General features: G+C 35.9%; 1 protein-coding gene across 1 annotated transcript in view; it reads left to right on the top strand.

Annotated features, from left to right (window-relative positions):
* Window positions 1-12,124, top strand: part of LOC123534017 (nucleoredoxin-like) — a 47,421-nt gene that overhangs the window by 21,038 nt on the left and 14,259 nt on the right. The window contains exon 4 of the mRNA XM_045316048.2: window positions 2,001-2,089. Within this exon, the coding sequence (XP_045171983.1) occupies window positions 2,001-2,089 (89 nt within the window). The remainder of the gene's footprint in view (window positions 1-2,000; window positions 2,090-12,124) is intronic.

Consider the following 12,124-nt stretch of genomic DNA (forward strand, 5'->3'; position numbering starts at 1 on the left):
ATTGGTCAGTTTGTAAATATGGCATTGCAGTGCTGGGAACAGCCGTCATTATAAAATGACCTATGTAATAAATTATTATAACTGAGTTAAATCTAACATATATAACTGAAGTAAAATTGATATGTCTGTGAAATATATAGTATGACCATTTGCTATGGAAGAGCAAACGGCATTTACAAAAGTTGTTGTCCGCTCTCTTACTTGAACAGTTTTTGTAAATATTAACTAAACTTGGTTAGAATCTTTATAAGGATAATATTGTAACTAAGTTTGGTAACTAGCACTAGCCATGTTGCTGTTTGAGTTATAGCCCTTTATTTACTCAAAATATCAGTAATTGACAGTGTCCACTCAGTAACTGACAGTGTCCACTCAGTAACTGACAGTGTCCACTCAGTAACTTGAGCATTTCTTATTATATGTTTACCAAACTAGGTCAGAATGTTTATGGGCAGAATATCTTGGTTAAGTGTTGTAGCTATCTGTATAATCCCAGTAACTCTGGAGTTATGTCCCGTGAATTACTTAGAATTGCAAAAGCTGACAGTGTCTGCTCAATTGCTAGAGTAGTTTTTCTTAAAACGAACTAACCCAGATGTAATAAATACAGAATGTATATTATCAATAAAATCAGGTAAAGTTTGATAACCAGTCAGATCTGATTAGTGTCTCCAGAGTTATGGCTGTTGAATTTATCAAAATTTCAAAAATTGACGTATTCCCTCTATCTCTAGAGTATTGTACATGTAATTATACAGAATGTATATCTGTATAAAATCAAGGTCAAGCTTGATAGCTAGCGAGTTTGGATAAGTATTTCCAGAATTATGGCCCTTGAATAAGTCAAATTGTGAAAATTTTATAGTGTCCATGTAGTAGGTAGAGTACTTTAAAATTCAAAATTAATTTGTTGTGATGGGCATATTGGATGTTTAATACTGGAATATTACAGATGCCACAAGATTAATAAGGTGGTATATATTTACCTTTATGTCAAGTTTATCTTGATTGAGTAGTGTCTTTTGGATTAAACTAATGGTAAAGATTATTATATAGGGGAGGAATAACTGTAGGGGGTACTTTTATGTTGGATTATAGTGTGATTATCTTTTCATAAAAAAAAAAATAAGATAAGATACCTTGAAGTACATGTATAAACAAATTGTTGGTAAAATAATGTCTAAACCATCCTAAGGGATATCTTGGTTTAAATATAATTTATTGTTGAAGTGCTGAAAAACTAAAGAGATTTTTAATAACATCTGATTCATGTGGGGAAGTTAGCAGTTACTTGCTGAGAACAGGTTTTTACTGTTTCGGAACTCAGGAACACTGGGTAGGTTAACAGCCCACCATTGCATAACTGAAATGCTGTTGAAAAATGGTGTGAATCAAAACAAACAAACAAGCATTGTAAAATACGTGTCCTTAAACATTTTGTTCAAAGGATGTCTCTATTAGAAGTTGATGAAATTTGGCATGGATAGTCATCCTTCAGTGATGTTAAAACTGTTCTGTTCAGCTGCACACGGGCTGCTTAAGCTGAAAATAGTAAGATCTTCAAATGACAACTACTAAACCATATCTGATTTTGAAATAATTAAGAAATAATAAGTTCCCAAACGTGGTTTATCGTAGAATAACCCGAGTTTTGAGTTCTTATGCGTAAGAATATATCATGAAGGCCGTAGGCCTGAGTGATATATTGTTTCGCATAAGAACAAAAAACTCTGGTTATTCTACGATAAATCACACTTGGGAACTTATTATTTTGATTCTAACATGACATACCATTATCAACAGTGTTAGAAATTTTTTTTTATGACCGTGCCACGCACCTGGATCGGATGACGTCATTGCACACGAGTGGTTTATTGCAGAATAACCCGAGATAGATTTTGCTCTACATGTATGTAGGTTATTTGCTGGTCGTGTTAGAATTTCACATAAATGACATCCTGGCACTATTGGTTCATGTGTTAAACTGATATGCTTTACAGGTATACCAATGTTGGTGATGATAGACGAACAAGGAGGAGTGATAACTATGGATGGCCGTCTTGCTCTCAATGAGGATGTTGATGGACAGGTTAGTTGTACCTGTATCTTATATCAGAAAGTACAGGGACACAGTGGTGTTCAGGTAGTGTGAAGGGTCCGAGGTTTATAAACCTGAATGGTTTTTAAGAATTCAACAATATAATTGGTCAATTTCAACTTTGTATTCTGAAGCAACCTGAGATAGGTGCTTGTGATGTCCAAACCTAGTGTGATAACCTTGACCTTTAGGCTACTGATTACAATGTCGGGTAACTTATTTCAGTTAAGAGTAGAATTTGACTTTTATCTCTACAAGTCCAGTACTTAAAAATTCAGTACTCAGCATAATAAGCATTTATGATACATGATGTTTTCACTGGGGAAATTTGAGTATCTAGCCCCGCTGTGCAGCAGTATTCATGCAACAGTACATGAGTACTGAACGCTATTACCATGTTATAGAATATGCCATATATTGTCCTACAGCCAGCTTTTATCAAGTATAAATAGAAGGTTTATAAAATTTAAGTAGGATATGCACAAAAGAAAATGAGACAGAGTGTTCTTTTGTCAGCAGAGAAGACCTGTAAGATTTATTTCCTTCTATGAATGGATTTAGTTATTATTACTGACAAAAATTCAAGCATGCGTAGGGCATAAAACCTAATACATCTTATAAGTGGTATAATTATATATATCGGTAGATTTGCACATGCTGGTCTCTTTTTAGCTCACCTGAGCACAAAGTGCTAAAGGTGAGCTTTTGTGATCGCCCTGTGTCCGGCGTCCGTTGTCGTCCATCCGTTGTCGTCAACAATTTGACTTTTAACACTCTAGAGGTCACAATTTTGGCCCAATCTTAATGAAATAAAATCTAAAATCTTGGACGAGTTCGATATTAGGTCATCTAGGGTCAAAAACTAGGTCACCAGGTCAAATCAGAGGAAAAGTTTGTTAACACTAGAGGTCACAATTTTGGCCCAATCTTCATGAAACTTGGTCAGAATGTTACCCTCCATAAAATCTTGGATGAGTTTGATATTGGGTCATCTGGAGTCAAAAACTAGGTCACCAGTTCAAATCAAAGGAAAAGTTTGTTAACACTCTAGAGGTCTCAATTTTGGCCCAATCTTAATGAAACTTGGTCAGAATATTACCCTCAATAAAATCTTGGACGATATCAATATTGGGTCATCTGGGTTCAAAAACTAGGTCACCAGGTCAGATCAAAGGAAAAGCTTGTTAACACTGTAGATGCCACATTTATGATTGAATCTTCATGAAATTTGGTGATAATTTTAATCTTGATGATCTCAAGGTCCGTTTTGAATCTGGGTCATGTAGGCTCAAAAACTAGGTCACCAGGTCAAATCAAAGGAAAAGCTAGTTAACACTCCAGAGGCCACATTTATGACTGTATCTTAATGAAACTTGGTCAGAATGTTAATCTTGATGATTTATAGGTCAAGTTTTAATCTGGGTCAGATGAAATCAAAAAGTAGGTCACTAGGTCAAATCAAAGGAAAAGCTAGTTAACACTCTAGAGGTCACAATTTTGGCCCAATCTTAATGAAACTTGGTCAGAATGTTACCCTCAATAAAATCTTGGACAAGTTTGATATTGGGTCATCTGGAGTCAAAAACTAGGTCACCAGGTCAAATTGAAGGAAAAGCTTGTTAACACTAGAGGCCACATTTATGACTGTTTCTTCATAAAACTTTCTCAGAATTTTAATCTTGATGGCCTCAAGGTCAAGTTTGAATCTGGGTCATGTAGGATCAAAAACTAGGTCACCAGGTCAATTCAAAGAAAAAGCTAGTTAACACTCTAGAGGCCACATTTATGACCATATCTTAATGAAATTTGGTCAGAATGTTAATCTTGATGATTCCTAGGTCAGGTGAGCGATACAGGGCCTTCATGGCCCTCTTGTTTGGCAAAGAACATGGATTCTTTTCAATATATTGAGAATCCTGCGACTTCATTCCATGCTCTACAAGGTGACTATCTATGGTTAAACCTACCTTGTTTTATTTTAGGGTCTGTAAATCAAAGAATGAAAAACATTTCTGAAGTATGACTGGAGATAGCTTGGTCATTAGTGCAACAAAATTAAGATTTTCCATGGTCAGTAGATGACCGCTATGAATTCTTGAGATGTCACATATTAAGGTCAATTAGAGCCTTTACTTAGAAACTGGGTGCCAGTCAATATCTGGAGAACCCAGGGCATGGGCTCATCACACTTTATAGGAAATTTTACTCTGCAGTGATAGGGTTAAAGTTTACTTAAAATTGAAATGCAAAATCTTCTGCATTTTATTTTGCCATAGGCCGTAACATAATACGATACACATACTATACATTTTTCATGTAGCAACTTTTCAAAACCACATTTTCACAGGAATTCGTGGATTTTTGCAGTGCTGTCTGGTATTTGTTTTGAGAAGTTTATGAGGCTGTTATGAGTGCATATGTTATGCAGTATATATCTGGAATATATCTCTCAGCGCTATCGTGCTTGTGATGTGATGAACATACATCTAATCTTTTACATTGCCGTCACTTCACAGTCTGGGTGATAGTTCAAGTTTATCTGATAGTATTTTAATATCAGGCTAATCTGCAGCACTTACTTCCTTAGATCTGCTTGGAAGTTTTTCACAAGTTGCCTTAATTAACCATCATTTCTTTAAGACATACCTGGTAATAGAGAACTTTCGTAATATACATCTGTGGAGGTCCAGTTTTTAGAATGGTTGAATCTGAATATTGTTGTTCTTATTTGCCCAGATGTTGTCATATATATTATGTTATATACATATATGTTACAAGTTTGATATTGTGTATTTAACATCGTTTTTAAATGTAACATTGATCGGGGTATTATCGGACAAACCAATGAACATCGGTTATTCAAAAGATATAATCATAAAAATGCATTATTACAATGGTCACCTGTTTTTAAAAGTTTTTTGCCGCCTGATTTCAAACTAATACAGAAGCAGCATCGATAAAAGGTAACAAAAAATGCAAACAAAAATATTCACCTATGCTGAATAAATCCACTTCCTGTTACAAATACTTACATTCCGATGTAACATTTGTTGGAATATTTCTTTGAAAACATGTACAATTATGTACTCAAATGGCGATTGGCACCAGTGTGCACAGTCAGTTTGATAAACAAACAAGGCAAGGTACAAATGTACTCTGTATGACAGAAACACCTTGCTCTCATGAAGGTCGGTTAGGATACTTTGGCACATTTTGAAAAAGGGAGATTTACATGTAACACATCTATCAATAATAAATTTTACAAAAGTCAAATATTTCGTGCTTGTTGCTTGCAAATTTTTATATTATATAATGCTGAAGGGCTTGGGAGGACTCAGACCAAAAGAAACCCTTCCTGCACCTACCCCTATTCGTCTGTATTCTACCATTCAGTAAATCCTTGCTACGCTATCATACTATTACAGTGTAAGGCTAAAATGAACAGAGTGTAGTGTAGAATCATATTTCATGCAATATAGGATTTATATTGACCTAGAAAATGCATTACTCAACAAAATATTTCCTATTGATTTGCCAAATCAAATTGATTTTATGGCTAGTGTCATAAACGTGTCCTAATACCCTGTTGACATAATACCATTTGAACACCTCAAATTGATTTTATAGTAACAAGTCATATGATGTATTACCAACCAATAACTTTTTGGAATAGAGAATCAATGTAGCTGTAAAGTAGGGAATTCTGAGTCTGTTATGGTAGTTGTGGACTTATTTAAACAAGTTTTGTTGATAAAAACCACATAAACGTTACCTCCTATATAACATTATAAGAATTTCATTGTCCTGTGTGCATTTCTACCTTAAACTTACTATCAGGATATTCTCACATAGTAAAAGTGAGAATGGATGACTAAAGATTGTCAAATTAATCATGTCCTTGGCCTTGGTACCTCTAGCTTTCTGTTTTTTGACCCACGAACACTGTGAATGGTTCAAGACTTCAAGCAGGCAATCTGATTTGGAAACAGACAAAAGTATGCACGTAAGAATCATTTCCAAAATTGTGTTAAAAAACATCTGTCCTTGGTCAGTTTATTTTCTGGCTCATAAGTTTCTTGATTTTTTTCGCAAAATGATAAAATTTGATATTCCGAAATTAATTAGCACAGTACATCCAGTAAAACTAGAAATGGTCCATGGACACAGATGCCCACTAACCATGCATTAGTCCGGAGGCCAGAAATCCTACATACTGAATGAATCCGGATGCGAAAACCCCAGGTCACAACTACAATGTGCCCAAAATCCTGTAAACTTTGGTGATTCATCAAATACTTTGGGGCTATGTGCGACAAAACAAAAATGACAATTTTTTACTGTCGCCATACTCCTAATTGTCTGATGAATCCCGACCGAAACCCCAGTGCACAACTACACATGCTGACCAACATCCTGTAAAGTTTTGTGACTCTATGGTCATATACTTTGACTATGGCCTGAACAACATCAACAAAATATTCCAATTTTTACAAATTCAGGGGCATGCATTCTACTAACTGCATGAATCCGGACGTGAAACACCCAATGCAATACTAACACAATGCTGACCAACATTCTGTAAACTTTGTGATTCTAGGTCAAATACTTGGAGCTTGCGCGACAAACATTAAAATAGCAATTTTTATTAAGTCGGGCATAACTCCTACATGTCTGATGAATACCGACGGAACCCCAGTTGCACACTACACATGCTGACCATACATGCTTAAAGTTTTGTGTGCATCTAGCATATACTTTTGAGCTAGTCACACACAACATTAAAATGACAATTTTTACAAAGTCAGGGCCTACTTCTACATGACTGAATGAATCGACGCGAAACCCCAGTGACACAACTAACATGCTAGCCTAACATTCCTGTAAAGTTTTGTGACTCTACGTCAATATTCCAGACTACGTGGTACAACAACATTTTCAGAAGGCGGACGGACGACAGACGACTAGCGGAAGGAGACGACAAGATCAAATCTAATATGCCTCCCAAAGTGGCATAAAAATGAACGATATATACAGAAGTCTGTTTCTTCTTAGAGAAATGAATAAAAAGAGGAAATATGTTAAATACAGTATTATATGATTGTATTGCTGTCTTCTCCCTTTTTATTATCTGGAACACTAACCTCTTTAATTGACAATAAATCTCCTAATACACCTCTCTCACCCACCCCCTATTATTATGTTGAGAAATATGATGAGACTGCAGTTCAGAAGACCTGCAATGATGTCTGTAATCAAAAGTGAATTTGGCAAGGTGTGGAAAGTTGTTCATCATATGCTGACTGCCAGGTAACTATCTTGGAATGGAACAGAAAACCACTTTCATGCTTCATTAACAACAGTCCATGAAAGACATAGTATTTAAGGCTGGAAATAATATTGCTGGTATGAGAAAAAATAGGGTTGTTCTTGTATAATGGAACCATTTATCTGTCAGTTATAAAGTTTGGATGAAACCTGCCTTGTTAAGTATCTGTAGATACATAATATAGGTCTGAAGTGTATGCAGTTGCTTAGAGTTTGTAAAAATGTGGATGAAAGCAGAAAGGAGGTATGGTGGTGGCTACTAGGAGCTCAAGCTTAGGACTTAAAGGGTTATGTGTCCAGCACTGTATACTATACTATACTCAGGTGCTAGGTTGTTTATCATGCTGCCATTGCTTGTATGAAACAGTAGACAATTGCCCTAAAAATGTTGATGAAAGCAAGGAAGGAGTAATGTGGGGCTTGCTAGGAGCTCAAGCTTAGACTTAAAGGGTTATTGTCCCGTAATACTATACTATAACACAGGTGCTAGGTTGTTTATCATGCTGCCATTGCTTGTATGAAACAGTAGACAATTGCCCTAAACACACAAGATATTGCCCTGAACACACAAGATACTGCCCTTAACACACTTGATATTACATTGCGGCCATTGCCCTAAACATGCAAGATATTGCCCTGAACACACTTGATATTGCCCTGAACACACAGGATATTGCCCTGAATACACATGACAATGGATATTATCCCAAGCACATAGATGTTGAGGGCTGGGTAGCGCCTTGAAAAAAATACCGCGGTATACCACGGATTTTTTCCTAATTACCGCGGTAATAATACCACGGTAACACCATATTTATCGTAAGAACTTACAGCTATGGTAGTGGCTCATAAAAATATTGAAAAACTCTCAGAAATACTTCATTTATTATGAGCACAACGAAACTAGTATACTTGACTAGAATTAAAGAAAAAAAAATACATTGGAATATTAATCTTGACTAATGACTATTAAATTAATGACCCTTAGTATTTTTTATAGCGTGTATTCGTCGAAGACGCCATAATAGTTCTTAATTTATCATTTTTGTTTGAAAAACGACTGATGAAGACTTCAAAAACGTTATGTTGTTATCAAACGGTGTCACGAATCGAACTTCAAAAACAAGCAGCGACCTATATATATGACCCAGTGCATCCCTTTAAAATCAGTATTCCCGATGGACCGGGTATGTTACACAGAAATATGTACCATGGTACCGGTTATACCGTAATACTGCGACCATCATACGTGATATTACCCTGAACTGCAAATATTGCCTTGAATAGATGAGTATTGCTCTACACATATAATATTGCTCTTACTGTGCAGAATATTGCCCTGAACACACACTGGATACAAATATAGCTCTGTGCACTTGAATATTGCCCTGAACACAGTATATTGCCCTGAACACACTCGATATTGCCCTAAACACACAGGATATTGCCCTGAACACAGATGACACTGATATTATCCAAGCACATATATTGCTCTACACATATAATATTGCTCTTACTGCGCAGGATATTGCCCTAAACATATGCTAGATACAAATATAGCACTGAACACTTGAATATTGCCCTGAAGAAACAGCATGTTGCCCTGATATGTTATTAACTTGAAACAGTCAGTGACATATTTTCTCAAAAAGTGCAGTCATAGCATTAAATTTTTTATATTTTAGCTTAGATAAGGTGTAAAATGGCATTGACATTCATCAGGGCTTTTTTCAAGACATTATTTTGTACTGACATCTCTCATATTGTATTTTGATAAATTCCAGCATTTATAGAGTGGTAGCTTGTAATGTTACCACAGAAAGATAGAGAGATTTTTATCTTTCCCCTAGAATCTGGCAGAAAAAAAAGCAGCTGTGATAGATCAAACAACAGAGTATTGTTGCTCTAACAGTAGACTGGTGTTCACTGGTACCATCTCCTCAGTGTTAAACTATTTTAAATATATGTAAAGTAAAGAGGCACATAACAGACTATGATATACAGGAGCTGGTGCCATCCAAGATGTTAAACAATTCCAGTTTCTATACAATATACTCTTCAATAATGCTGTGTATTATATACAAATTATTCGGGTGATCCATAACACTTTAATCATTGAACTGTGGAATTTCAAACATTTCCATAATGTCTTTAATTGGTTGTTTATCAGGCTTGAATTAGTTTTATGATGTGAATGTGCAGATTTCTATGCAGCTCATTCCCATAACTGCAGTTTCCAAGGCCATAACATTAAAAAATGATTTTATTTTCACTGCTGCTGTGATTCGTATCTTCATTATGATTTGCATCTTTAAATGAGCCGAGCCATGAGAAAACCAACATAGTGGGTTTGCGACCAGCATGGATCCAGACCAGCCTGCGCATCCGCGCAGTCTGGTCAGGATCCATGCTGTTCGCTAACAGTTTCTCCAATTCCAATAGGCTTTAAAAGCGAACAGCATGGATCCTGACCAGACTGCGCGGATGCGCAGGCTGGTCTGGATCCATGCTGGTCGCAAACCCACTATGTTGGTTTTCTCATGGCACGGCTCAAATCCTTTTTACTGCCTATTATCTTTACTGATGGTTTTACCTTGATTGAGGCAACAAATGCTATGTATATTTTTCTTACTTTTCTTAACACATACAGGATTCTTCTCTCCTTTTCCAAAATTCAAATGGGTACATTTTAATATTTATCCACATTTAGTGTAGTAGTGACCTCCTTGACAGAGTGGTTAAGGTCATTGACTTCAAATCGCTTGCCCGTCACCAGTGTTACGTTGAAACATTGCTTTGTGGTGTAGAATTCTTCATTTGAGGAAGCCATCTAGCTGGCTTATGGAAAGTCCGTTCTACCCAGGTGCTTGCCAGTGGATCTTCACCAAACTTGGTTTGTAGTATCCTTGGACAGGCCTTTCATGGTTCTACCTGAGTGCCAGAGGTAAAAATAGAAAAACCTTCAAACAACATCTAATAAATATATTGCCTGATTATGTTCAACGAACTAGGCCTGAGGTAAGTTAGGGTCAAGGTCATAAGGTGAGCAACTTCTTTTTTTTTTCGTAAGTATGTATTAAACATTATGTTGTGTCCAGGTGAGTGATAAAAGACCATGATGGCCCTCTTGATTTATATATAATTTGAATTTCAGTCATTATGTACGAAAATATGTAAACATAATTTGTACAGAAGTTAGATGCATTTCAATCTTTTTTGAAAGTAAAATTCAGACAAATGAAATAGTGCAGGCATAAGAATTGTTGATAAAATGCAGATTCATTTCATCTGTTTATTTGGATGTTGCAAATAATCTATGTATCATCAATGGTTTGCAAACTGCATCAAAATCATACTAGATAATGCTTTTTTGCCTAACAGCTGTTAGAGACATTATATTTTGAATGAAAATGTTTAATGGTGTGTATACTTCACTGCTGTAGAAAACTTTGAGAATATTATTGCGAAAGATTTTGAAGAATTATGATTTTATTATTTAATTTTAAAGACGCTCAAATATGTTTAATGGCCTGTGAAAATTCACTGGTATTTCAAAATGCAGGTATCGGTTTTACTTATTCTTGATGCAGTTATAAAAAGCATCAGGTGTGCTGCATTTATTGTCAGTAACAACTGTACTTTTTGAAATTAGAATTAATTGACTTTTCAACTTTACTGTTTCACATGCAGTCTCAAGCCTGCCAGCTTAGCTCAGTAATAAGAGAGCAGGTTTTCTGATTGCAGGGTCATGAGTTTGATTTCCGGGCAAGGCATATGTTCTTTGTGGCGATTTGATAAACATTTTGTCTGAAATCATTCGTCCTCCAACTCTGATTTATGTGGGGAAGTTGGTAGTTACTGGCGGAGAACAGGTTTGTACAGGTACAGAATGCAGGAACACTGGTTAACTGCCTGCTGTTACATAACTGAAATTCTGTTGAAAAATGGTGTTAAACTCAAAACAAAACAAACAAAACATGCAGTCTTATGGTATTTCCTGAGGTCTTGCTGTTCTTCACATAGTCTGACTGTCCTTAATACCATCTCACAGTGTTTCATACGATCTCATGGCTCTTTGTGCAGTCTTCAGATTCTACGTGCCGTTCTTGCATTTCTTCATTAGTTTAAGTCGTACAATTCTACATAAAGTCTCAGGATTCGTTCAGCAGACTTGCAGTTCAATTATTCATACCATCTCACAACTGTTAGGTAATATTATGTCCCATGGTTCTTCACAAAGTCTCCAAAGTATTTCATGCCGCACTCTCATGGTTCACAGTTCTTTATATAGTGTCATCGTATGTCATGCAATCTCCTTATTCTTCATTCAATCTTATGGTTCTTATTGTAGTCTACACCTCCTCATACAGTCCAGTGTTTGTGTGCATTCAGAGATTTTTAGCTTATCTGATTTTTTGAAAAAAAATGATGAGTTACTGTCATCACTTGATCGGCATCAGCGTCGGCGTTGCCTGGTTAAGTTTTATGTTTAGGTCAGCTTTTCTCCTAAACTATCACAGGTATTGCTTTGAAACTTGCAACACTTGTTCACCATCAATAGCTGACCCTGTACAGCAAGAAACATTACTCCATCCTGCTTTTTGCAAGAATTATGGCCCCTTTTGGACTTAGAAAATATCAGATTTATTGGTTAAGTTTTATGTTCAGGTCAACTTTTCTCCTAAACTGTCAAGCTATTGC

This window comes from Mercenaria mercenaria, chromosome 12 (genome assembly GCF_021730395.1).
Source record: "Mercenaria mercenaria strain notata chromosome 12, MADL_Memer_1, whole genome shotgun sequence".
Taxonomy (NCBI): Eukaryota; Metazoa; Mollusca; class Bivalvia; order Venerida; family Veneridae; genus Mercenaria; species Mercenaria mercenaria.